General features: G+C 50.0%; 1 protein-coding gene across 2 annotated transcripts; it reads right to left on the minus strand.

The window, feature by feature from the left end:
* Nucleotides 1-101: 101 nt before the first annotated feature.
* On the minus strand, nucleotides 102-27,995 carry ATP1A2 (ATPase Na+/K+ transporting subunit alpha 2). 2 transcript variants are annotated; one of them, XM_030935863.1, is made up of 24 exons: nucleotides 27,858-27,995; nucleotides 22,785-22,889; nucleotides 22,542-22,601; nucleotides 20,380-20,583; nucleotides 19,756-19,869; nucleotides 19,382-19,516; nucleotides 18,559-18,676; nucleotides 15,978-16,246; nucleotides 14,946-15,144; nucleotides 14,707-14,816; nucleotides 14,395-14,529; nucleotides 13,517-13,706; nucleotides 13,211-13,386; nucleotides 9,052-9,188; nucleotides 8,375-8,525; nucleotides 8,067-8,235; nucleotides 7,676-7,830; nucleotides 7,299-7,422; nucleotides 6,955-7,100; nucleotides 6,639-6,769; nucleotides 3,949-4,050; nucleotides 3,706-3,797; nucleotides 2,319-2,394; nucleotides 102-1,653 (listed from the first exon to the last, which is right to left on the minus strand). In XM_030935863.1, exons 1-23 carry the CDS (start codon nucleotides 27,867-27,869, stop codon nucleotides 2,366-2,368), a joined length of 3,063 nt encoding a protein of 1,020 aa, XP_030791723.1. In that variant the 5' UTR covers nucleotides 27,870-27,995; the 3' UTR covers nucleotides 102-1,653; nucleotides 2,319-2,365. The 2 variants fall into 2 exon arrangements, with proteins under 2 accessions (XP_030791723.1, XP_010359071.1); XM_010360769.2 differs by having other exon boundaries at nucleotides 102-2,394.
* Nucleotides 27,996-27,998: the final 3 nt, after the last annotated feature.

Consider the following 27,998-nt stretch of genomic DNA (forward strand, 5'->3'; position numbering starts at 1 on the left):
CCCCTACAAGCCAAGTTCTGCCACAGCACACATTGCAATATCACGATTTAGGAGGGAGGCAAGTATAAAGTGTAGAAATCTGAATTATGGAAGAGATTTCCTTTTTTCATAAAGAAATGCAACTTTATTATTTTCAAGTACATAGGTAGTACCTCAAACTAATGTCTTACAAAAGGTCACCAATAAAGATCCTGTAGATGTTTCTTTAACAAATACATAAAGATTGATGATAATTAGCCCATGCACTTGCTGCTTCTAAAAGGATATTTCTAAAGTGCCTGAAAAGTATTGTTTTCGGTAGACTAAACATGCCACCTCTAGCAATATTGTTTATACTCTTAATTTACTAAACAAATGCCATTTTTGATTGTGCAAAGATAAACTTTTGTCCACAGTTAGTAATCTCCAATTAATCGGACCCAAATTAATATGGTCTCCCACTTAGATTCCCAGGCCCAAGGCAATGACTCCCTTACTTCCAGGTGCTTCTGATAAAGCTAAATTCCAGTGCAATGAAATGACAGCATTTGGGAGGTGGTTTATGGGTCTGACCCAATGCTTGTTTTTTGTGCTTCCTTCCTGTCTGCCTTAGGTCTCCCATTTTCCTCAGATGTCTCTCTCACTTGCATGACTTATCTAGGTCTCTCTCTACAGGACATTCCCAGTGCCTTCTAAGCCAGGCTTAGAGAATGGGCAAAGCTGCCTGTAGAGCAAAAATGTTAGATAGGGAGTAAGGGAAAGAAAGGTATCTCCTGTGGGAACCTGAAACCAACTCTCCAGCCCAGGGAAAGTGGGCACAATGATCGTCGGTGTGAAGGGCATTTGCCTGGAGGGAATAGCCCTGCCACCTAAGACGTCAAAAGCAAATTTTTTTTTTTTTTTTTGAGATGGAGTCTTGCCCTTTCACCCAGGCTGGAGTGCAAAGGCATGATCTCAGCTCACTACAACCTCCGCCTCCCAGGTTCAAGCAATTCTACCTCAGCCTCCTGAGTAGCTGGGATTACAGGCGTGCACCACCATGCCTGGCTAATTTTTTTGTATTTTTAGTAGAGACAGGGTTTCATCATGTTGGCCAGGCTGGCCTCGAACTCCTGACTTCATGATCCACCTGCCTCAGCCTCCCAAAGTGCTGGGATTACAGGCGTGAGCCACCGCGCCTGGAAAAAGCAAATCTCGTAATATTTTTCCTCTTGTCCAAAGGTTTTGATCATGTTCATGACCTAAGCTTGTCCCTGGAAGCATACATGTCCCTGCCCTGGGAGACAGGAAGGTTCTGGGAATTTCTCCACCCTGATTCTAGCCAATGGCCAGGGAACTCCTTTTCTAGGGTTGCCTTGGCAGTGCCAGGGAATGATGCAGGTTCATCGGGATGGGCATGAAGAGAAAGGGAATGGAAGGGGTTGGGAAAAAACTTGTGGCCATCCCTCTCAGAACAGCATGGAGCTCTGAGGACTTAGTATTACAGAAGGTGAGGTGTTATTAATTACATGAGTGACATCTGGGCCTTGTGGACCAAGAGGACCCCTAACCAAGGGTCAGCGGGGAATTCTGTGGCACACAGGTGTGGCGTTTCTGGAAGCTCTTGATTGTCTTCTGGTCCTGCCTTTGCTGCTACCCTGATGAGATCTGAGTTTGTTCTGCCGGTGGGGTATTCTAAAAGGCAGGACATAGAGCTGGAGTCCATGACATCTATCTGGAGACTCAAGACACGTCAAATGTCTTGTCATTGGCACTACCTCGCTTCCTTTGTTGTTTCCTTCCTCCAGCCAGCACTACCCCCACCTCCCACCTGTCTGCCCAGCTCTCCCTGCAGGTCCCTTACCAGCCTTGACTGGGAGACAAGTCAGCCTTTTCCAGCCTCAGGCTCTTGCACTCACCCGAAGAACCTTTTGTGATTGCAAGGTCTGAAGAGGAAGCCAGGGATAGAGTCCTGCAGGAAGCCAACGGGGGTGGAAGTGGGAAGTGGAGTGAAGCTGGGGTGATCTGAGAGGGCTTCCTTCTGGTTTAGACAGGTTCCTGCCTTTGGATGCTGATCTATTACAGTAGGAAGTGGGATTGAAGGGATGGGAGTGGGGAGGGTGGGGTAACCCTTAATTCTTCAGAAAAAATAGACAACATAGTGGAGTGGGATAGAAAAGGATCTGGTGGGGGGACTCTAATGTAGTGTCTAATCTGATTGTTCACAGTTAGGTCTATGGGGTCATCACCCCAATTTATTTACCCCGCAACTTAGCCTGCTGAGTTGCCTCATTATCTCTCCCCAAATCTTGCCACCCAATGCCACCCGTCATTTCCATCCCTCTCCATCACCACAACACCTCCAGAGCTCCCCATCTTTCTGTGCCTGGTTCTTCTTCCAATGGGGTCAGTAGTATGTCTCCTTCTCCACCCAGCCTGTTAGAGAGATTGGGAGTGGAGATTGCAGTGTGAACTTAAAAGAAGGCAAGATGTCAATATCCTAGGGGCTTGGGTCGCTGAGACCAGGTAGAAGGAGAAGCCTGGTGAAGGGCACTGAGGAAAGTGGCTTAGGAAGGTGAAAGGAGGCCAGGAGCAGTGGCTCACGCCTATAATCCCAGCACATTGGGAGGTCGAGGCAGGTGGAGATCGAGACTCCTGGCTAACACAGTGAAACCCTGTCTCTACTAAAAATACAAAAAATTAGTTGGGCGTGGAGGCATGTGCCTGCAATCCCAGCTACTCTGGAGGCTGAGGCAAGATAATTGCTTGAACCCAGGAGGCGGAGGTTGCAGTGAGCCAAGATCGCGCCACTGCTCTACACTCCTGGCTAGGGGACAGAGCGACACTCTGTCTCAAAAAAAAAAAAAAAAAAAAAAAAAAAAAAAGGAAGGTGCAAGGGAGGAGAGGCAGGTCCAGTACGCTGAGGCCATAGTTCAAAGGAAGGGAGGGTGAGCCTGCCTTTAGGGGAGACTTGTACTTAGCACAGTGGAGGCTGGGGCAGAGTAGGTCGGGGGTGAAAATGCAAATGCCACAGGGCCTCTTCAGGTAACGAATGAGAGTCTAAGGGAGCAGCTGTCCATTATTGCTGTGCAGAGATGTGGACATGGGGTTAACAGCTCTTCTGATTCTTCAGGAGAAGTTGAATTCAGATTTTATGTGAAAGACCCCAAATTTTCTATACTGGACCAATTAATCCCCCCTCCTCCCCACACACAAAAAAATATGGGAGAGGTCAAACCAAACAGTATTCCTGGACAGTATTTGGTTTGTAAGCCACCATATTTTAACCTCTACTAAGTGATAAAAAAACGCTTATAGGAAAGCCAATAACTTGTCAGTTGATGCATGGGGATCAGGAGGCCTGGGTTCTAGTACCAGTCCTGCTATTCTTTGCTTTGCGATCCTGAACAGATTCACCTCTGAGCCTCCTCTATCTGTAAAATATGGAGGTGGGACTAGGTGACCCGGAAAGGCCCTTCTAATTCTGATGTTCTGTAGTTTCAGGTGGAAAGTGGAGGGCCTTGGAGACCAACTGTGAGTTAGGCGGGACTTAGAATCTGACAGGAAGAGGGCAGAGACAACACCTTCGAAAGAGTCAGGGCTCCTGGGACCTGGGACCCCAGGATCTGAGGGTGTTGAGGAACAGGAGCAGGAACCAGCAGTGGGAGTGGAGTCTGTGTATGGTCCTGGAGGGAGGAGCTGTTGGAGGGGCTTGCACTTTGCTGGGGGGGATGTGGAGGGGCTTACCACCAGGATACCGCCGCAGGATAAGCTTTCGGACCTCGTCATAGATGAAGATGAGGAGGCTATAGGGGAAGGCGCAGAACCACCAGGTGACTCTGAAAGCAATAGAGGAGAGTGTCAGGAGCATCAGAGGTCAGCTTGGCGGCTATCACATAAAGGAGCATTCAAACCGATCAGAACCTGGATCCTGGAGGAGGCTGAAGGCCACCTATATGACTACTCAGGCTGCCCGAAAGAGACACTCACTTGAGCGGGTACATGCGGAGGGCTACACCCATGCCTGGGCAGTAAGAGAGAAAGGCAGCCAACGCCGTCTCCTCCAGGAGCCCAAAAATCAGGATCTTGTTCCTGAAAGGCAAAGAAAGGAGGGTGGTAGGTGAAGGGGGATCAAGGAGGCAGAGATCCTGGAATACCCCTGGGGTGCAAGGGAAAGATGAGAGAGAATTCTAAATGACATAGTCCCATGTCTTCTTCCAACATCCTCTTCTCATGCTTTATGTAACCAAAGGAAGATGTTATTTGTTTTTCTGCTTACTGAGTTTACCTCCGAATGTTGTCTATTGCACGTATATTCATTCATTAAATAATTGTTTCTAGGTGTTGGGTGACGTGTTCTGTACTGGAGACACGGTGGTCAACATAGGGCCTGTCTCATGATCTTGTTATTGCTCCAGGCATAGGGCCCGTGAAAGTGTCGTCTCCCGAGCAAGATGCTTGAAAGCTCCTTCAGTGCAGGGCACATGTGTGTCTTCTACCGTCTCAGCATCTCCCACAGTTCCTGGTGGTGGTTTCATCATAGATATTGAATTCAGATAATGTAAAGGGGATGCCCACTGCATAATAAGTGGTTAATATATGTTCACTGTATCAGAATTGAAAAGCAGGATAGAATAAGGAGGTTCTGAGGTCAGTTTCTGCAGTCAGACAGGTGGTATCTATTCCCAATTCTGCCATTGACTAGTTTTGGGTTGCAGGCAATGTTGAATTTCTCTGAGCCTCATGTTCCTTCTCTATAAAATGGAGATTTTACATTTTTATCATAGGGTTGCTGGGAAAATTAAGGGAGATAACACATGAAAAGCTCTGAAACATGGAAAATGTTAGTCATATTGTTATTCCACTTTTTTTTTTCTTTTTTTCCTTTGAGACAGAGTCTTACTCTGTTGCCCAGGCCGCACAATCACAGCTCACTGTAATCCCCACCTCCCGGGCTCAAATGATCCTCTTGCCTCAGCCTCTCCAGTAGCTGGAATTACAGGTGTGTGCCACCATGCCCTGCTAATTTTTGTATTTTTCGTAGAGATAGAGTTTCACCATGCGCCCAGGCTAGTACCAAACTCTTGGGCTCAAGTGATTCTCCTGTCTCGGCCTCCCAAAGTGCTGGGATTACAGGTGTGAACCACTGTGCTCTGCTACTTCATCTTTTGTATTCTTACACAGGGCACCTCTTTTTGGTTCAGGCCAGTGATTTCCAAATTTTCACTCACTAAAGACCTCCTTATTTTCTTCTGTAAAGGCCACATTTAATTGTTTGTCTCTCAAGCTACATTTGTGAATAAGTATTGAATACATTTTCCCATTTAAAATTAATTAGAACTATCCATGGCTTCCAAACAGAACTGTGGATCAGCATTCGATCACTACTTCATGATATGTGCTCTTGGCTTTTGCCTAAGAATGACACATTAGTAAGCCTGGTTGCCTTCTCATAGGTGGGTGCTTTATTTTCATAAAGCTTTTCAAAATAAGACAAATAGCATCTCTGAGGATCCCCAGTGGCCCAGGGACCTAAGGTGAGGCCTGCGGTGGTATTAATACTCTTCCTCTGTACCCAGCCCGACTTTCATTGGCTATTTTTCCCATCTGCCTCTAAGATGGGCTGGATGTAGCCAGTGTGGCCATGTTCCCATCTTCCTGTGTCATCCACGCAGTGCATAGCAAGTCCCAGGTTCCAGAACTATACCCAATTTCTTAAGACTCTCTGCTCCTTGTTCTCTTCAAACTGCATTTTTTCCCATTAGTTTTTTAGCTTACGGGAATCTCCTTCCTTCATATTACCTTTATTTATCTAACAGGCTTTTCACTTTGTTCTCCCTTGGACCTTAAGTGTTATTAACTTCACTTTGGCATCTTCTCCCCACCCTCCCCAGCCCCAAACTAAGAAACTGTAACAAGCTCATGTGAAGAATTGTGGCTGTTGTTTATGGTAGGAGAAAATAAAAGAAACCAGCATGAAACCCTCAGTGCTCAACCACCACCCATACTAGAATCACAGTCATTATTGAGTTCCAAACAGTGCCAGACGGTGTGAGCACAGAAATGTTGGGTAATAACCAGGGCTGGGCTTTAGAGACAGGTCTGGTGAACCCTTACCATCTTGGTGACCTTGGGCACATCATTTAACCTGTCTGGGGCCTCTTATCCATGAAATGTAAACAGTAATACCCACCTCATAGAGCTATCATGAGGCTAAACAATGTGTTAGGCACTTAGCACAGTGCCTGGCACGTTGTAACTCACACTGCAAGAAGGCACTGAACTGGATCCTTGGCAGCATGTGGCCTCCAGAACCACAGTGCAAGGGCTGTAAACTAGGTTGCCTGCGGAAAGCCAGTGGTGGGCAAAAAAGACACTGAATTTGGGGATGGGCAAAGGATAGGAGCAGGTGGCACTCAAGTAGGAGATGGGGGAAAGGAGGGAGGGAGGGAGGGAGAGAAGGAAGGTGGAGAGAGACGATAACAAAATGCAAAATTAGGAGCTTGAAGCATGGCTTCCCTCTTCTATATGAAACCTATCTATGGATATACAGATGGAAGATTAAAATCTGATGCCCTCCTTACAACTCTGGGCCAGGGCTGAGTGGGAAGCCTGGCCTGTGTGGGTTGGTGAGTGTGCCCAGAGCTGGGGTGGGCAGGTGCTGTGGGGTGGGCACTCACTTCATGCCCTGCTGGAAGACTGAGTTGCGGCGGGTCTTGCAGATGATGAGGTCAGCCCACTGCACCACCACGATGCTGGCAAAGAATGCCGTGTGGCACGTGAACTCCACCACCTTCCGCTGCTCATAGGTCTGGAGGGAGGGTGGGCAGAGAGGCATGAAAGTGTCGGAGGAAAGGGTAAGACCAGAAGGTAGCAAGGTTTCTCCTGATCCACCCCTAGCCCCAATCCCTATTGGCCACTACTGGCCACTCCTGCCAGGCATTCAGCTCCCCACACCTTCACACATGCGCACTGCACTTACACAGTGCCACTCACCCACTCCTGTCCATAGCTGTCCTCCAGATCGTTCATGGTCCGGTCATCCCAGTCAAGGCGGATTCCCAGTAGCCGTGATGGCAGGAAACCGTTCTCTGCCAGGATCACAAAGTAGGTGAAGAAGCCACCCAGTGCCTGGATCATCCCTGTGGGTAGAGGGGCAAAGGCAGGGGTAGGGTCAGAGCAGGAAACAGAAGGGGCACAGCCCCTCAGGGCCAGAGATGGAGGTCCCTGACCCTTGGGTAGCTGGCCCCTGTCCTGGAATTTTGCTTGGGGCTCATTCCTCTGAAAGCTGGGAAAAGAATCCTCTTGGGTTCCCTCCCGAGCCCCAGGGCTTGGCGCACCGATCTGTCCATAGGCCATGCTGATGAGCCTCTCATTCACCAGCTTGTCTGTCTGGGAGTTTCGCGGCTGCCGCTTCATGATGTCACTCTCAGCTGCCTCATAGGCCAAGGAGATGGCAGGAACCTGTGTGGGGTAGGAAGCGGGGCAGGGAGGGCATTTGAAGGGGTGTAGGAGATGACAGGAGCAATTGATCTCTGACAGTGAAGATCTTTGACACAGTTTAAAAAGCATGTATTCAGACCCCATTGTCTTCCAGGCCTGTGCTTGTCTCCTGTAACTCCCACAGCTGGGACCGCTGCCCCAGTGCACCCCTTCCCCCTGCCACTGTGCCATCATGATTGCCTTGCTTGTCCCCTCCTCCACCACCTGTGCTCACCATATCCGTGCCCAGGTCAATGCAGAGGATGGTCACAGTGCCCAGAGGCAGGGGGATGTTGGCAATGATGAACAGCAGGAAGGGGGTGATCTCCGGGATGTTGCTGGTCAGGGTGTAGGCAATGGATTTCTTCAAGTTGTCAAAGATCAGGCGGCCTGTGGGGAGATTCTGAGGGCATCAGGGAGGTCAGAGGGACTCTTCCCCACCCCCAGCCCCTGAAGCATGGCTGCCAGTCTTCCCAAGAGAGGAAGATTTTGTGTTCGAGGGAAGCTAAAGAAGGCTGGGCTGCCTAGAGTCATGGAATGATTCTTCAACTGGAGTAAAGGGACGGGGAACAGAGGTGCTGGCTTCAGTATCCTGCGAACCATCCCAGCCTATGCAGCCTCCTCACCCTCCTCCACCCCCGTAACGATGGAGGCAAAGTTGTCGTCCAGCAGGATCATGTCGGCTGCCTGCTTAGAGACGTCAGAGCCAGAGATGCCCATGGCAATGCCAATGTCAGCCTTCTTCAGCGCAGGGGAGTCGTTTACCCCGTCACCCGTCACGGCCACAATGGCTCCCTGGAGGGAAGACAGCCAGCACTTGAGGACGAAACTCCTGCCCAAGCCTGGCCCCTCACCCTTCACTACATGTTTATCTTGGCCTTGTCCCTGCCTCCCCGATTCCTGCCTGTCATCTGCCTCCCATGGCTGTGCTCACCTGCCTCTGACATCCCTCCACAATGATGAGCTTCTGCTGGGGAGATGTCCGAGCAAAGACAATCTCCGTGTGGTTCTTGAGGATCTCATCGAGCTGCTCCGATGTCATGTCCTTCAGGTCAGAGCCGTGCACCACACACGCCTTGGCTTCTCTGGAGGGTGGGTGGGGGCAGAGACAGCTGACCCCTGGCACCTGTACCAGCCCCTCCTGCCCCCTGCCTCTCCTCACCACCACGGCCTGCAAGCTCCCTGCTGAGCCTGCTTCCCCTGTTGCTTCAGTTCTCCTCTCCTCAGTACTCACTTCCCCCATTTCTCTTTGAGGATGGGACTCTAAATCCTCACCACGGAATCATCGCAGTCGTTAAGTGCAGTTTGCTAGGCCCTGGGCTAGTTTCTTTACTCACATCCCACTCCTACAGCAGTGGAGATGGCATCCTAATTTTGTGGTGAGAAAATGGAGGCTCAGGATGGGAACGTGACATCTCCAAGGTTACAAGGGAATTCAGTGGCACAGCCTGGACACAAGCTCAGGGCTGAGGAACCAGTCACAGTAGTGTCAGAGGTAAGACCTATAAAGGTCCCAGAAATGCTGTCTAAATACCCCCAGGGGACACCCAAGCCTTCTGTGCAAGAGGACGTGTTGATAGGGGGAACAGGGGCTTCCTGCAGAGGCCTCACCTGGGATTGACTTGACTCACGGGAATGTTGAGCCGGGCTGCAATGTCCTCCACAGTCTCGTTACCCTCTGATATGATGCCCACACCTTTGGCAATGGCCTTAGCTGTGATAGGGTGATCCCCGGTTACCATGATCACCTAGTGGGAAGGAGAGGAGACAAAAGGAAAGCAGTATTAAGGGTTTATCCCCCTCCTATTCCTCTCCCAAAGTAGGAGAAAGCTAGATAGTGAGATGTCTGGGGCTGGCAGATCCCAGCCCCGAAATAATGGCATGTGTGTGTGTTGGGGGGGGCGGGGCTGTGTGTGTGTGTATGTGTGTGTGGGGTGTGTGTGTGGGGGACATGTGTTTGTGGGTGGGGGGTGGGGATTGTTTGTGTGTGTGTGGGGAAGGGTGTGTGTGTGTGTATATAGCGTGGGGATTTGTGTGTGTGTGTCTGTGCAAATTTGGGTGGGTGGGTGAGGAGGAAAGATAATGGCAAGTTGTGTTATGTTCAGAGGGTTAGAGAGAGATAGTTTACTTAAGTGCAGGAAAGTATCCATAACAGAGTAACAAGTTCATGAGGATCCCCTGGAAGAGAAGCCTCAAATCTTTAGGATTATTTAGGAGATTATTTTAGATTTTGGATTTCATGGGATTCAAGGCAATCGGAGCCAGAAGGACCCTTTAACAACTTGTTTGTTTTACAGATGAGGAAACCAAGACTTAGAGAGGGCCTACAATTTGCTCAAATGCCCAGGGGCTTGGAAATAGGACATGAGGTTCTTAGTGTGAAATACTGATCACTGCAGCAACGTAATGTACAGAACAGGAATAAGATGGAGACAACACCCCTGCCTCCACCTCCTCTGACATCTTCCCTGGTGTAAGGAACAATGGTCCCTGCCTTCACCATAATGTTCATTGCTATTGTTGCAGAGTGAATGGAGTTGGGATGGGGAGGGTGGCTGGCATCTGATGGGTTAAGCGGCTATTCTAAACATGAGGTGAGCAGAGTTGGGTTAGGATAGCATTTGCATGTGTGGGCTTGTGGGGCAAGTCCCATGAATACTGAAAAGGAAGCCTCTATAGTTCCCACTGCCTTCTCTTCCGCTCCCACCACTTCACTGAAACTGCCACCCAAAGGCCAAATGGGCCTCTCAATTGAAAAATGAAAGTGTCTTTGCTGTCCTCATCCTACTTGACCCCTCTGAGGCATTTGGCACCATTGACCTCCTCTCCTTGAAACCCTGCCCTCCCCGCCTTCCACACACTCCTCCATTTCTGGTTTCCCTCCACTCCTCTGCATGCTCTTTCCCAGCTTCTCAGGGCAGCCGCCTAGTAGGATGGAAGAAGCAGTTGCTTTGGAGTTGAATGAGGGGCTCAAGTTTAAACACTGACCTTCTCCAGCTACAGTACCTCAGGCAAGTCAAGCACTGAGGTCTCAGCACAATACAGAGATGATTCCTGCCTTTCCAGGTGGTCATGAAGATTAAATGGCATTGGGTCCTACCGCCCTCTCCCCTCCTCACTGGTTCCTCTTGCCCCTAAATATTGGTTTGGCACAGGATTTCATTCTCCTCCCTTCACTTGACCTGTCTGCTCTTCCTGGGCAATATAATAAAATATACTATAAGCCTTTAGTTTGCACCCTTGTGCTAATGAGATTCAAATCTCCAGTCCTGACCATCTTTCATGAGCTCTAAACCATACTCCAATGTTCACTGGAACATCTGTCTCTCCTGGGCTATCTTATAGACTCTTCAAGCTTAAAGTCAACATTGAACTCCTTTTCTCTACTCCCACCACCCCGCCAAGCCTGCAACTGCTCCCTACCTTAGATGTTGCCCTCTCTAATCATCCTGTCCCCTTCTCTCCTGTATCTTCCTCACCTTCCATATCCAGTTTGGTCACCAAGTTCTTAAAACATTTCTCAAACATGGTTATTCCTCTCCACTCCCTTTGTTGCTGCCCTAGTTCAGGTCATCATTCCTTGCCTGAACTACGGCAATGGCCTGTTAACCTGTCTCTCCCTGACTCCAGTTCTTCCCCAAATTCAATCCCTCCTCAACCCAGGTAGTTTCCTAAAAGCTCAGCCTCCCCCATGACACTGGTGGCTCTCTGTGGCCTGCAGGATAAAGCCCAATTCTGGCATTTAAGCCAAGTCCTTCCAACTGGCTCTGACCCAACGTTCCAGTCTCAACCCCCAGTGCTCCTTGCCACCTCTCCCCTGCCAAGCCCTACACACGCCCCATACAGTCTAGTCATGCCAGGGTACGCACTGTTCTCTGATCTTGACATGCCTTCCTCTCCCTCGCTGCCTTGCAGAATACTCTGACCTCCAAAGCCCAGCTCAAATATCATTCCCTTTGTCAAACATCATCCAGTTCTCTGAGGCAGAATTAATACCTCCCTGAGCTGATTTCCCATAGAGGTCCTCTGCCCGGGCCTCCGTGATGGTTTTGATCACAGAAAGACGCACTGGCCAAGCAGCAGGAGCTTAGGCTTTCCGGTCAAGTCCCAGTCCATCGCTTACTGGTAGTTTTATTTTGGGAAAACAACTTACCCACTTGCAGTTTCCATTTGTTTTACTTTTTTTTTTTTTTTTTTTTTTTTGAGATGGAGTCTTGCTCTTGTCCCCTAGGCTGGAGTGCAGTGGCCTAATCTCGGCTCATTGTAACCTCTGCCTCCCGAGTTCAAGTGATTCTCCTGCCTCAGCCTCCCAAGTAGCTGGGATTACAGGCGCCTGCCACCACACATGGCTAATTTTCGTATTTTTTTTTTTTAGTAGAGATGGGGTTTTACCATGTTGGCCAGGCTGGTCTCAGGCTCCTTACCTCAGGTGATCCACCTGCTTTGGCCCCGCAAAGTGCTGGGATTACAAGCATGAACCAGTGTACCCAGCCTTGTTTTACTCTTTTATTTTTTTGAGACGGAGTCTCGCTCTGTCCTCCAGGCTGGAGTGCAGTGGCCGGATCTCAGCTCACTGCAAGCTCTGCCTGCCAGGTTTACGCCATTATCCTGCCTCAGCCTCCCGAGTAGCTGGGACTACAGGCGCCCACCACCTCACCTGGCTAGTTTTTTTTTGTGTTTTTAGTAGAGATGGGGTTTCACCGGGTTAGCCAGGATGGTCTCGATATCCTGACCTCGTGATCCGCCCGTCTCGGCCTCCCAAAGTGCTGGGATTACAGGCTTGAGCCACCGCGCCCGGCCTGCCTTGTTTTACTCTTAACAGGGATAATGATGCCTGCCTTGGAGACAGAGTGGTTATGGGATTCAGAAACCACATATACACACAGCACCAAGTCTCCTCGTGTAATAGTTAAGAAATAGCAGATTGCCTTGGTTCAGGTACTGGCTCTATGACTTACACCAGCTGTGTGGCCTTGGCATTTTACTTTGTGCCTCAGTTTCCTTCTCTGTAAAAAAGGAAAAATACTAGTGCTTATTCCCAGGGTTGTTGTATAGATTAAATGAAATCATACAGGTTTAGTGCTTAGAATAGTGCATGATTTATATGCACCCTCCCTGGCACAGTACCCACAGAACCTGGACCCATCTGGATGTGTCATGTGACACAAATTGTTTACTGTGTATCAGACACTGTGCAAGGTGCTAGAGTTTGCACCTTGCACAGTGTCTGATACACAGTAAACAATAAATATTTGTTGAACGAACAACAAACATAGCACAGGGGAGGGAGTTGTCAATGAGAAGCAATTGCAGTTGAACAAGAGAACCTTGAGTTGGAGGCATTCTGTGGGGTTATAGGCTGAGCCACTGGGAGCATACAAGAGCCTGCTAATCCCATCCTAAGTTGATAGAGAGGGTGGGCAGTAGTTGGGAAGAGTAGGACAACTAGGTCTCCAAAATAGGAGTGACAGATTGTGCTTCAAATCAGAATGGAAGAATGCACATGCAGATGGGACAATGAGCTGTTCCAGGGAGGGAGAGGAGGGGCATGGGACAATGGCCTCTCTGAGTGGCCTCTATGAGCAAAAGGGATGAGGGTGAGTTCTCCAAGGCAGGGGTGGGACTTTCCTTGCAGATGGACAGCTTCTTCTGTGAGTCAGTGGAAAGGAGGTCACTGTGGCCTGGGCCTCCCCAGGGCAGCAGCCACTGCAGCTCCTTGACCTCTGGCGTGAGGGAGGCTAGGATGGAGGGGAGGAAGGGAGGCCAGTACCTTGATGCCTGCACTTCGGCACTTGCCCACAGCATCTGGCACAGCAGCCCGGGGAGGGTCAATCATAGACATGAGCCCCACAAAGCAAAGCTTCTCCGTGGGAAAGTTCAGCTCATCCGTGTCGAATTTGAAACCCCGAGGAAACTTTCCAGATGGCAGATTCAGTTGACAGAACCCTGAAAGGGGGCAGAAGGGAGCAGTGAGAGCCGCAGGATGGCTTCCTGGACACCCCCACAGTCCCTCATCCCAGGGATGCTGCAGAGGCTTGGGAATCCCCTTCTGGGCCTCCTGTTTCTGGCCTCTCACCCAGCACACGCTCCCCCAGTCCCCCCAGCTCCATGTAGGCATTTTGAAAGGCGTCTTGCATCTCCTTGTCGAGTGGGATCTCCTTGCCCTGCACCAGGATGGTGGAGCACCGGTCCAGGATGCGCTCTGGGGCCCCCTTCATCACTAACACGTGGCTCTGGGGGCTGTCCTCTCGCTCGTGGATGGACAGCTGGAGAGACGACAGGCAGTTACAGAGATGGCCATGCTTGTCTTGGTAGCGCGGCATAAAGCAGCAGCTGGTAAGGAAACCACCTTAGTAAAGTAACCCGGATCCATCCAGGATTGTCAACAAAAAGAATCTCCTTGTGCAGGGAGGTGTTTTGACCTCTTAGTTCCAACACTTGTAACCTGAGAGCCACTTCCGTAAGACAGTCATTCATTCAACAAATATTTATTGAGGTCAGTTTAAGACAGGCACTGTGGTAGGGGCTGGACGGCTCCCTCCTCAGCATCCCCAACACCACCTGGCCTCAGGGAGCTTTACCTCTACGGATCATGTGGAATGCTGAGATTACATTCTTGGCCTAAAGGCTAAGGGGCACCATAAAGGAATTACAGAATTATGGTTTCACTGACTGGGGTAGAAGAGTTGGAAGGCTAGGCCAGAGGATGTGGAGCTATGGGAAGAAGAGTTGAGAGAGTGACAGATTGTAGTAAGGGATGGAGTAAAGTTTGGGAGCTGGGTCTACTTGCAACCAGACAAGCAGTCATATGAGCTGTCCTGGGGAGATTGGCAGGGGGAGGGAATGTGACCTTCAGACACCCCCACTCCTCCTAGTGATGATTCCCCTTGGCTTTGTCTACCCTCACCTATTTCTATCCCTCTCTCTTCCTCTGTCCTGGCAACCCAAGCAGACCTGGTACTTGTTGGTCGAGTTGAAAGGAATCTCTGCCACCTTGGGGTTTCTGTCTCTCATCTTCCTCACTGAGCCACAGGACAGCTCGATGCACTTGAGCAGAGCTGACTCGGAGGCGTCACCAGCTGTATCCCGCTGCCAGAAGAGACCGGAATTCAGTGTCAGCGTGGGAGGGAAGGGAGTGGAGGATCAGGTGAAGGGGGCACTGAAACCCCTAACGCAGTCACAGCGTGTGAGAAGGAAAGCTGGGGCCAGCAAGAGGTCTTTGGAGACATCCCCAAAACATACCTATTGTGTGTCCCGATCTCCTACCTTAGACACAGAGATGTTCTCCTGTCCTGCCTTGAAGACAGCACGGTTGCAGAGACCAGCAATTCGAGACAGGGCTGTCCAAGTTGGGGATCGTTTGTCAAAAGTGGCCCCTGGGAGAAAATGAGGGAGAACCAGGAGCATGGCTCCCTTTAGAGCCTTTATCTCACCCACCCACCCCGCCACGCCACTGCTCTCAGCATCCTCTAATCCTCTCCACTCCCTCTGGAGCACCCAATCACCAGACTGATCTTCGGTGGTGTCGGCCTCATGGATTTGGTTGTCGAACCACATGTGGGCGACGGTCATGCGGTTCTGGGTGAGGGTGCCCGTCTTGTCCGAGCAGATGGTGGACGTGGAGCCCAGTGTCTCCACTGCCTCCAGGTTCTTCACCAGGCAGTTCTTCCGCGCCATACGCTTGGCTGTCAGGGTGAGGCACACCTGGTAGAGAAAGAGGGGAATAAAAAAGGTTAAGGTTGGAGCCAGAGATGGCCATAACCTTACCCTAGACTGTGGCTCCATTCCTCCTCCCTTGATTCTACTCCACTAACTTGAATGGGTGGGACTTAGCTATAAATAATGAATGTTCAATTTTAGATGCGTTGAGATCATGAGTATCTATTAAGATGAAATGCCCATTAGGGGGTTTGAGACATTTGGCTAGAGCTCCAGAGAGGGCCAGAGCAGAGCTGGGCATAGGGATGTCCGAGTCATCCACACAGAAGGGACACTGGAAACTGGGAGGAGATTGGCTCTCGCTCAGGATGTAGGAAGAACAGAGAGCTGAGGCCTGAGAATCACTATAAGGGGAGCAGGAAGGGATAGAGGAGAAGCGAACCAGGATAGTGACACATCACAGCAATCAACAAAAGAGAGAATGCTAGGAGGGTGGACAGCAGTATCTGTGTTCAGCAGCAGAGTTAGGGAGGAGAGCTGAGAAAAGGTCGCTGGATTTGCTGGTTAGTGACCAGTGACCTTTGAGACAGCATCTACAGGAGACTTGGCCGGAATGAGACCCATACTGCTGGCAGATTGTGAGAAAAGGTAACCGTGACAAGCTCCAAAACAGAAATTGAGTGTCCAAGTATAGCCCCACCTGAGATTTCTCAACTCAAACTCTGAGCCATGTATTAAGTGATCTCTGAGTATTGCATCCAATATGTGACTCTAGGGGAAAAAAAGTACTGAGAAGCTACAAGCAACTGTGCCTCTATCACTTTGAGGAAAGAGTAGTGGGACCCTCCCCTGATGGCACCTCAGCCTGACCCACTCACAGTGACAGTGGCCAGAAGCCCCTCGGGCACATTGGCCACGATGATGCCGATGAGGAAGATGACTGCCTCCAGCCAGCTGTAGCCCAGGATGAGGGAGAGCACGAAGAAGGAGACCCCCAGGAATACAGCGACCCCTGTGATCAGCTGGATGAAGTGTTCAATCTCCATGGCTATGGGCGTCCGCCCAACCTCCAGGCCTGAGGCAAGAGTGGCTATGCGGCCCATCACGGTCCGGTCGCCTGTGGCAATCACAATGCCCCTGGCAGTGCCTGCAACATGGTAGGACATCAGGTTGGGTGCCTTGTGGCTCCCAGGGACTGCAGTCCCATCCTATTTCCTGAGCAAGGAAAACCATCACAGGGTAGATGAGCCCAAGCCGCAGATCTGGAGGCTACATTCAGTAGATTGTCCCCACTTGACCTTCCTTTCCCTGGATAGATCGCCAATCCCAGAATCAATACAATAGCAAATTATTTTCTCTTGTACTTGAGCCTGGGGAGAAGCTTGCAAATAATCTCAAAGGTCAAATAGAGGAAATTCAATAAATAAAAATTGCCTGTGGCATTTTGGTAAAATCAATCCCATACTTGATACCGTCCAAAAGTATATTATGAACACAAAGTAAAGCACTCATTATGGATTTTCCAATCAGTCTTAATATTTTTCTTTCTCAACATTAGGCATGAATCTCTATAGAAGAAGTCAGGCAATTGCTAACCCTTGTGTGACGTTACAGGGGTCTTCTAGGAAGAAAGGGTGGTGTATTGAAAAAAGCAGGCACATTGGAGCCAGCCAAATTTGGGTTTGAATCCTTGCTTGAATTCCCATCTTGGTGTTGTTTTAATATTTAGATGAGATCATGCTCTAATGTACTTAGACCAGTGCCTGGAACATAGTGGGTGCCCAACAAATATCTCATTTATTTCCTTTCCGCTTTTCAAAGCCAATTGCAGAGTAAGCAATAGGAATATATTACTAGGCATTTCTGAATAAATCAATTATGGGAAATGTAAATTTCAAAATCTCAGTACATTAAAAATTTAGGAAATTTGGCCAGGCTCAGTGGCTCATGCCTGTAATCCCAGCACTTTGGGAGACTGAGGTAGGAGGACCACTTGAGCCCAGGAGTTTGAGGCCAGCCTGGGTAACATAGTGAGACCCCATATCTAACATACATATATGTATGTATATATATATAAGCTGGGTGTGGTATCACACGCCTGTAGTCCCAACTACTCTGGAGGCTGAGGTGGGAGATCGCTTGAGCCTGGGAGGTCAAGGCTGTAGTGAGCTGCGATCGCACCACTGCACTCCAGTCTGGGTGACAAAGCAAGATCCTGTCTCAAAAGCAAAACAAAAAACAAACTTAGGAAATGTAATGTGTGGTGATTTTGATTTGTACAGTTGGCTCTCCGTATTCACAGATTCCACGTTCACAGATTCAACCAACCTCAGATGGAAAATATTTGGAGCTAAATAAAAATAACAATGCAACAATAAATAATACAAATTTAAAATGAAAACAGTATAAAAATTTCATTGCACTCAGTATTATAAGTAATCTAGAGGTGATTTAAAGTATATGCGAGGATGTGCGCAGGTCATATGCAAATATTATGCCATTTCATATCAGGGGCTTGAGCATCCTTGGATTTTGGTAACCAAGGGGGTCCTGGAACCAATCCCTCGTGGATTCCAGGAAGTGACTGTAGTTCCAACTTGTGGAAGGAGGGAAAAAAAATCCAGACAAACATAATACACTGAGGAGAAATGAGTAATGGATAGGGGAAGTGTGGATTGGGATATGAGGCCTCCTTTGCCCTATTTTCAGAGGCCATTGGTCTACTGAGGCCTCTTTCTGTCTTTTTCCTCCTACTCCTTCTCTGAGTCAGCCCTGACTCTGCTCACTGGCTTGACCACAGAGGACACAGGTTTCAGTTGTGCTTGGACCCCTGCTGTTAAGTGATGGCAGCTCTGGGAGTTCTTATTGACCTTTGTTTATCTCTAGAACCCAGAACAGGAATGGGGCAAACTGGATAGTCTGTGCATGGTAAAACATGTCTTTTGGTGTAACAAAGGTTTAGAAGCAGCCTGAAGTAGGGCCCAAGTGGTCACCAGGCCGGAATGCTTTCCTGGCCCTCCCATACCCTGGGGCCCTAGTCAAAGCAAAGGTTAGAGAAGGAGGAAGCTAGGCCCAGAACCACAAGGAATCGAAGCATCAATCAAATCCAAAGACTCCTAAGAATCCAGGTTGGTTCTGAGCATATGTGCATCTGTGTGTGCGCATGTGTAAAGGGTTCTTAACCTGATACCTGAAAGCTTTGGAATCCACTCAGTCCTTGGGGTGGACAGAACAGAGATCTCCCTGGGGAAGGGAGACATATTTCCCATGGAGTCAGGCTGCCCCCAGCCAATATCCTGCTTTCTGGAGGGTGTTTCCATAAGATTCAGGGCCCCCTGACTCCTCAATTGCGCCACCAACGGCAGAGCTTTGACCAGATAAGGACTACCAGAGCCCTTCCTCCTGACCGTGGATTTAGGATTCAGACTCTTTCCTACAGGGAGCAGGCTGGCTTCTCACCTTCAACACAGTTGGTGGAGAAGAAACAGATATTCCGGGTTTCCAGGGGGTTCTCATGGGTGAACTCAGGGGAGCGGGTCTGGGGCTCCGACTCTCCTGTTAGGGATGAGTTATCCACCTGAGGAGGAAGGGTTGCATAGTCATCAGACTGGCAGAGCTACTTGTATGCACACAGCTGTCTCCTGAACCACCTCCAACCACATTCAATCTTCATGACACGAGGAACAAAGTTACACTTGCCCTCATCACATATTTATGGCATTACTCATCTATTGCCCCTGCTCTGGTTTGGAATTCTGACTCCTCCTGACTTCTTATGTGACCTTAGGTTACTTGCTTAACCAACAGAACCTCCACGTACTCAATTGTAAAATGGGGAATGTAAACAGAATCGCTGCCTTGCACAACCACAGAGGGAGCCACTAACTGAAGTTTATGAAAATGCACCTCCTGGGGTCATTCAGGATGCAACGTGTATGGCCACATGCAGCAGCCCTGCATGATTACAACACTCTTTCAGAATTACATCAGATAGCACATGTGAACATATATAAAGCAGCTGACACATAATTGGTACTCATTACATGATTGCTAAAAAGTAGACAACAAAGAAATACCTGGGGCATAAAGCATTTGTAACACACAGATGCAAGGAAGCACTGCAAATGCCCCCCACACTGAGAGAAGGTTTAACAGGGGCATAGGCAAGGTGTTGACATTTGGACCTGGGTCTCTCCACCTTTAAACCTCACTGGACCCCTCTCAGCTGTGCACACAGCCTGCTCCTTAGACTCAAGTGCTTGCTCCGGTATGACCTCCTCACCTTACAGCCATGAGAAGAGATGATCCGGAGGTCAGCAGGGACGCGGTCTCCGCCCTTCACCTCTACCAGGTCTCCCACCACCACTTCCTCTGCATTGATCTGCATCTTCTCTCCCTCCCGGATCACAAGGGCTTGCTGTGGGGAGCCACAGGCAGCGCATGAAATGCTTGAATCTGCCCCTGCCTTACTTTCCTCCTGGCCTCCCACCCAGCCAAGCAGAAGGAGAAGCCCCATGAAAAATTAGGGGCTGGCATGGAAAGTTGGAGGATCTTTTCTGCCCATCTCCATCTTAGAGCACAGGAGTTGACAGAAGATGAGCTGGACTCTTGCCAAAACTCTACACCCTAGCCCAGAGCCCAGCCCTGCCATCTTACCTGAGGTACCATGTTCTTGAAGGAATCCATGATCTTGGAGCTTTTGGCCTCCTGGTAGTAGGAGAAGCAGCCAGTGACAATGACCACAGCTGCCAGCACCACACCCAGATATAGCTGGTAAGGAGAAAGAGTTTCAGGGACCTGACCTTCCCCCCAACCCTAAAGGGGCAGCTGCCACTTGGGATGAGCAGGCAGTGCCATCCAAGATGAGAGCCCATACCTTTGTCTGTGACTGAGAGTGATGATGGTAGAGGAAAGCCCTTCTCACTAACCTCCCCCTTGATCTGCCAACCTCAAGCCTGCTAAGACTAGAAACAGGAGGGAAAGTCTTAGGATGTTCCCAGGGTTGGGATTTTGCTAGCGGGTGAAGACCGAGGCATACAGACAGGCTCACTTAAGTGAGGGGCAACAGGGAGAGATTGTTTCATTAATTCATGAGTATGTGAATGTGCGTGTGCTGTGTGGGGGGAGTGCTTTACAAATACTTTTCCAGCCTAAGGTGCAGGGGCATCTGTAGGACTGTGATGTGAGGGCCTAGTTCCCTGCCCACCCCCCAACTGTGTTGGGGATTCAGGATTAGAGGACAATCATGGGCTGTTCCAGGGCTCAGGCGTGTGGGCTCACATTGTCGTTGGATGGTTCATCTTCCATGGCAGCCTGGATGCCGTAGGCCAGGAAGCAGAGGATGGCCCCAATCCACAGCAGGATGGAGAACCCTCCGAAAAGCTGACGGCAGAACTTGACCCACTCAGGGGTTGTGGGAGGTGGCGTTAGGGCATTGGGTCCATCTCGAGCCAGAATGTCCTGAGCCCGCTGGTTGGTGAGGCCCTGAGGGAGCAAGGAGAGGCATAGGGGCACGTATCCGGAGCAATCCAGCCCCTCACCATGCCCATCCCTTCAGCTCCCGGGCATGGGAAGAATGCCCAGGTGGAAAGTCCCACCTGGTTGGAAGGGGTGGGGGACCATCAGGAGAGACCACATGGAGGAGGTGGCATTTGTGATGCAACTTGGAGGGCTTGAGGGCTGAGAAGGGTTTGACTGGGCTCCACCCGTAATTTTATTGGATTGAGACAACACCTATGGTTAGGACCATAACATCTCCCCTGGAGGCAGTCTGGATAAGCTCCCCGGAAAGACACGTCAATTGTTTTTTCCCCCATCTCTCTTCCTTCAGATTTTTTTTATCAAGGATTCTAGGAGAGTCCTAGATTGTTTTCAAGAGATGGGTTCTTGCTGTGTTGCCCAGGCTGGAGTGCAGTGGTGCAATTATAGCTCACTGTAGCCTCAAACCCTGGGTTCAAGCAATCCTTCCACCTCAGCCTCTCAAGTAGCTGGGACTACAGGTGGGCACTTCCACACTCTGCTCAAGTCCTACATTATTGACCATCAGTGTCACACAACTTTGGCAATCACCTGTCACTTTCCACAGAAAGCCTCGCCTGGCCCTATTCCCTCAGCCCCAGGCTGGTTCAGATGCTTCTTTCTGGTTCCCCATGGTGTTCTATACTTGATTCTAGAGCTGCACTCACCATATTGCGTTGGAATCCTATGACTGCATTTTTTCTGCTACTAGACTTTGAGCTCCTTTAAAGCAGGGACCATTTCTTTTTTTTTTTCCATTCATTCATTCATTCATTTAATAAATGTGTATCCACTGCCGGGCACAATTGTCACCCTGGGGATGCAGAGATGGACAAGACCAACAAAGTCCCTGCCCTTGAGGAGCTATGATCTGGAGAGGTGACACACAATAAACAAATATATTAGTGCCAGATAGTGAAAAGTGTTACTAAGGAAAATAAAGTAAGGTAAAGGAATAGGGGCATAGAATTTTAGAGCAGTCAAGGAAGGCCCATAAAGGAGATATACATCCACTAAATTTTTGTTTGTTTGTTTGTTTGTTTGTTTGTTTTGAGATGGAGTCTTACTCTGTCGCCCAGTCTGGAGTACGATCTCGGCTCACTGAAACCTCCGCCTTCTGGGTTCAAGCGATTCTCCTGCTTCAGCCTCCCGAGTAGCTGGGATTACAGGTGCCCATCACTGTGCCCAGCTAATTTTTGTATTTTTAGTGGAGATGGGGTTTCGCCATGTTGCCCTGACTGGTCTCAAACTGCTGACCTCTAGTGATCTGCCTGCCTTGGCCCCTCAAAGTGCTAGAATTATAGGCATGAGCCACCACACCCAGCATTTTTTGATTAATGATTTTTAAACAAATTTTTAATTGAAGGGCTTGGCAGTTGACTGTACCAGTTACTGTTCATGTGACCTTGGGAAGTTACTTTCCCTCTCTGCATCTCCTTTGTTTAATAAACAGGTCTGCAATATCTATCTCAAAGGGTTGTTGTAAAGATTAGAGAAATGTATGTAACGCATCTATCACAATGTCACACATGTAGCAGGGGACCAGCAAATCACTGTAACCACAGGAATGGGCTGTCAGCCCATGTGCATCAGCTGTCAGCTCTGTGGAAGGCTGTGTGCAACTGAAGTTGCTTGGGGTATAGGGAAGGGCCCTGCCTGGAGGCCCTCTGGGGCCTCGGTCATAGGGAGTCCTGGCTTCTAGGATATACAGGGAGAGAGCTTTGGGCTAGGATGCAGGGGATCCAGATTCTAGTTCTGGCTGTGCCACCAACTAGCCACATGACCTTGGGCCAGTCCCTTGTTTCTGGGCCTCAGTTTCCTCATCTGTAAAGAAGGCTGGATTACAGTTTTAAGGCTCCTGCCACCTTGATGCTGCATGGTTTCCTTGCCTCTTTTGTTCCTTCCCTAGAAGCCCTTCCACTCACCTTGGACAGGTCCACTTGGTATTTGCGGCCCAGCTCATCCAAGGACAGCTTGTGGTCATCCTGGGGAAGGGAGGGTGAGTTATTTTGGGGAGGAGGTATCTAAGATGCATATGAGGGCACTGCAGGGCACAGGGGTGAAGTGAGCAGCATGGGGGGACATGGAGTTTCTCTGAGCCTCTGAGGGCTGCAGGGACAGCTCTCCCAGCATGGGGCCCCTCCTCCACGGCCCAGCAGTTCCCTCACCATTGCCACCTCCTTCTTCAGCTCATCCAGTTCCTTCTCCTTCTGTTTCTTCTTGCCACCCCCATTCTCTGCGGTGGTGGCGGCAGGTGAGTACTCACGGCCGGCCTGCAGGAGGAAGGGAGAGCCAGAGGGTCAGGGAGGAGAGGGGGTGGAGCCTCCATTCCCACCACTTAGCCAGGGAGCCCAGGCAGTGGGGGTGGTGGGTTCAAAAACAGTGGCTGCCTTTGGGGAGACAGGGGGGATGGAGGGTGAGGGACCCCAGGCCCTCAGTTTGTAGACTATTGGCAGAACCAGGGCTCCCATGTGAGTTTCAGAGAAGGGTGAGGGGCTCAGGACTGAAAAGCACTACTTGACCTGTTTAATGCTTGGGTGTCTGCTAAGATTTTGTTTGTTGAAAGGACCCTGCTGCTAAATACAAAACAAAACAAAAATTTTGAAAACCTGTATCCTACACTATTTGGGAAAATTTTGGAAGGGAGTGGACAGGGTTTTGTGGGGGATTGTTGAGGGAGTAGAATCACTCTGTAGGAATGTCTTAGCCCAACAGCATGGCAATTTTACTTAGAGAGGGCTAGAAATACTCAGGAACTTGGGGGAGCAAGAGTCTTTGGGGAGCCAGGGGGTTAGGCAGGAACGTGTCCAGAAGAGAGCCAGGTCTGGTGGTGGAATGGTAGGGATGGAAAGAGCAGGTCTGATGGACTGAGAGGAGGCAGTAGCTGGAGGGTCAGGTAATGTCCAGGAAGTGGAGACATGGGGTGTGCTGGGAGCCCTCTCCAACGTGCTGGGCAGGCCTGCCCGTTACTAGACAGGAGGCAACTCAAAGGACTGGACCCCCCAAGGCACAATTGGGTAACATGGGAACTGAGCCCCATTTGTCCCAAAACAAAACAAATTGTATCTGAGAATAAATCTAAAACTACAATTTATATAGCTTTTAAGTCTAGAGATTCCTGGGTTATCTGGTGAATCAGAGGAACTTTTTTTTTCCTTGAGACAGGGTCTCACTCTGTCACCCAGGGTGGAACACAGTGTGCATTTTCAGCTTACTGCACTCTCCGCGTCTAGGGCTAAAGCAATCCTCCCACCTCAGCCTCTCAAGTAGCTGGGGCCACAAGCACAAGCATATTGCCTAGGCTCAAGTGATCCTCCCACCTCAGCCTCCCAGAATGCTGGGATTATAGGTGTGAGCCACTGCGCCTGACCAGATGGACATTTTAATTGTAGCCTTATGAGGCTCCTGATTTCCCTTCCACTCCAGGGCCTGTGGGCTCATCACCACCAGCCTTCCAGGGTCTCACAGGGAACTTCTGGGGGAGAGGGGGGGAAATCTTTCCTTCTAAGAGGAGGCCCTCTTGGGGTGATAGAATAGGATAGAGGCTGAGGAAGGCCTGGGCAGTCATGAAAAGTTCCCAAAAAGGTACCTTCTTCCTCTTCTGCCCCAGCCTTCTCTCCTCCCACTTCCCTCAGGAACTAGAGTCCTTGTCATAGAGGGGCTTCTCAGTTTCCACCTGGTGCCTGTTTCTCCACTGGATTGTGCAAAGTCTGCACTAGGCTTTCAGGAATTAGCTTTCCCACACTATGATGTAATTTTTGTTTCCCATAAAGAGTGGATACCTGGGTAGCATCCACAGCCAAGGTGTTTGCCCTTTTTTTTCCTTCTTCTTCTTTTTCTTCTTTTTTTTTTTTTTTTTTTTTTTTTGCAGGATAATGGAGTTTTGGGGGTTTTGTTTGCTTTTTAAAAATTATACTTTTTTTGGAGCAAGTTTTTGGTTCACAGCAAAATGGAGTGGGAAGTAGAGAAAGTTCTTATATATCTCCTGCCCCCACACATGCACAGCCTCACCCACTATCAACACCCTGCATCAGAGTGGTACATTTGTTGCAATCATGAACCTGCATTGACACATCTTTATGGTCCAAAGCCCATAGTTTAAGTTTGAGTTCACTCTTAGTGTACATTCTATGGGTTTGGACAAATGTATAGTTACATGTATCCACCATTGTGGTATCGTATGGAAGAGCTTCACTGCCCTAAGTCTTTTGTGCTCCAGGGTAATGCATTTTTTACTTATCAGAGTCAGGAGCAATCCCAGAAGTGTGGCAGTTTTCTTGTTCATAAGAGGTCACCAATTCAGCATCTAGAGAGGTAGAAGTCTGACCAGTACAATCAGAAGCAAGGGTAGGGGTGGGGGATGCAGGGAGAAGTCAACACTGTTTGTCCCAAGATACCAGTGATTTAAAAGGATATGAGCTTTCAGAGGCTGTGTTGCTCAGAAGTGCTCTTCTCAGAAAAGGTGACCAGTAAAATTGTGCATTTGTCTCCACCTGAAGCATCTGTGAATCTGGTATAATTTTGACTTCCTAAAGCCTGATCTTCTTGGGGAGACCGAGCAGCCCAATGGAAGGGGTGGGGAAAGGCTTTTGAATGGTTCTACCTCTCCCTTTCCTGGGTGACCTAAGAGGATTCATTTAATTGAGTGGATTGAAGTGCTTTAGATTCACTAACTGTCTGTGGTGGGACAGAGCTGAGAAAAGGATGAAATGCAATCAAAGGACCAGAGGCAAGAGATCAGGCTGGTTTGACCCTCAGGAACTTCAGGGACAGAAGAGGGCCTGGGCATACACAGAGGAGCAGTGCTGGGTCTGTGGGTAGAGGAGCAGGGTACAGAGGAATTTCTGTATATTCAGATGTAAAATAAATTTCATAAAATTGGAATCAAATGCATGCTTTTTAAAAACTTGCTGGTCCATGCACTTTGGCATGCTGGATTGTGGCTGAGCTAAGCAGCTCCATGCAGTGCCTGCTTTCCCCAAGCTCCCACCCGGTTTTCCGGCAGGCTGAAAACTTGGGACACACTGCCCCTTCCCCCTCCTTCTGTCCTGGCAAGGATCTCAGGTTCTGCAGCCAGGAGCCTGCAGAGATTTGGGGCCAGCGGCTGCCCAGGCAAGAAAGAAAGAGAGGAAGCAAGGACCCCCCCAACCTCCCTCTGCTCCTCCCTCCCCCAACCACAAGTCCTCCTCTCTGGGTCTTGAATGCTGAAGGAGAACAGAGAGTCCTTTTTGAGAAAGCCAGAGGCTGGGACAGAGTGGGGGCAGCTGGGAATCTGCCAACGCTCCCCCCATCTCAGCCTCTCCGTGGCAGCTGGAGCAGGCTGCGCTCCCTCCCACCAGTGTCGTCCCTTCCCCCAGCTCCCACGCTGCCCTTCACAGCCACTGGGTAATGGGGGGACAGTTAAGCCTGCCTCTGCAGTGGAGATGCAGGGGAGAAGGGATTGGAGGCAAAATCATCCCTAGAACAGGTTGTGGGTAGCAGATGCTTTCCCTCTTCAGGGGTCTCTGGTAGGTTGAACTCTAAGCTCCAGGTCCTAAGTACCCCCACCTCACCCAGACTGTTAGTTTAAACAGCCTAGATCTGCTCCTCATCTTGTTATTGCATCACCCACAGCAACTGAGGATGGTGATTAAGGGGAGTTGGGGGGTTCTAGAGGAAAAAGATAGACTGGAAAAGTTGAGGTCTCATCACCTCCTAAGCAGGACCTCCTGAGCTGGGTCTACCTTGCTCTAAGATGGAGCAGGGTAGGGGGCTACCTTCCCTCCTTCTCTCTTCACGTGGATGGGGGAAGTGAAGGGCTTATCTGATCCTTTAACTCCTGCCTCTTCTCAGAGGTCCTGCATCTCAGCTGGGGATGCCCTTTCCATGGGGAGCCAGAGATGTCAAAATGCAGCTGAAGGTCCCAAGACAGTGTATCTTCCTGCAGCTATGACCTCTTCCTCCATGAAACCCATACCTCACAACTCCTAAGGGCAGGCTCACAGACTCTCAAGCACCCCACACAGTGACATTTATGCTTGTGCAGGCTTGAAGGCTTGGACATTTACAAATTTGCCTGCTGAGACACAAACACAGGTACTCATCCATGAGTAACTGCAGGACTCCCCGCCTATGGAGAACACGTGGTCAGGACACACGCACTCACACACACACAGACACAGACATGCAGATACATGCATGCACTCTGATTCTATTTATGGCTCCCACTCTAGCTCAGGAACCCTGGTGTCCAGGCTCAGGATTTCCCAGCTGTTCAACTCGGTGCAATAACATGTCCTTGCCTGACTCCTCCTGGGGCCAGAAACACCCATGGCTCCCCCTAGGCACAGTCTTCCTAACACCCTCTCGTTCCTCAGCATGCCCTTTCCCTCTGTGTCCTCTTTTGCCAGTATTCCACAAAAGGAAAGCAGCCAGGCACAGCATGTAAAGGGACTGGGCCACTCTTCTCCATATGGGAATTTCATTTCCAAGAATTCAAAGCCCTCTCCCTGCCCGCCCCATTGTGGTTGTTAATCTTCCCTTTGGTGTAGCCATTGCTGCAGAATGCCATGGACGGGTGGACTGGGGGGGGTCACTGTCATCAGCCTTTGGGAAAGTCCTCAAAGCCCATGGCTTGGAGCCCACGGACAATGCTGCTCAGGACATCCGGAGGGGTGCTGGGGTAGGGGCTGGGGCGCATCGCTCTTCCTCCCCACACCCCGCCCAGTTGTCCTTGGCACTCAGGGCCCTTGGAACTGGTGTCCGGAACTGCTTGGTGACTCTGGGAGCCAGATGCTCCACTGCCCCTCTCTAACCTCAAAATGGACCCCCAGCCTCTCAGGCTACGACTCCCAGAGGAATGGGTATTTTCAGGGGGTGGCAAAGACAGGAGGACTCACGGTGCCAAATATCCTTTCAGCTCGGAGGCTGGGAGATGCAGTGAGAGGAGGGACTGCCACAGGGAAGGGCTAGAGATGTGGGAGTGGGGTGGAGGGAGAGATGGAGGGGGTGTGTGTGGTGGGCTGTGGGTCTAACTGTGGGCAGGGGGCCAGGGGCGGGCAGAGGAGAGGAGAGCACTAGGGTATGTGACCGCCGTGGGATCTGCACACGCATTGGTAGTTTGGAGACTGTTAGTTTCAAGTTCCAAGTATCCCACTCAGCTTCTCTCTCCCTCTGCTTCCACATCCCATTCTCACTTCATCCTTCCTCGGCAGCCTCCCTCACCCTCCAGAGTGCGACCCCTGCTCTTTAGGGATACTCACCCCACGGCCCATCTTGGGGCAGAGTGGCTGAGGGACTTTAGCGGGACAGGTCACCAGGAGGATCCCAAGCCCACACCAGACCGTCTGGGACAGCCGGAGACCCTGGCAGACAGAGACAGCCAAAGCAACAGGGTAGCTTTA

This window comes from Rhinopithecus roxellana, chromosome 8, assembly GCF_007565055.1.
Source record: "Rhinopithecus roxellana isolate Shanxi Qingling chromosome 8, ASM756505v1, whole genome shotgun sequence".
In the NCBI taxonomy this organism is placed as follows: Eukaryota; Metazoa; Chordata; class Mammalia; order Primates; family Cercopithecidae; genus Rhinopithecus; species Rhinopithecus roxellana.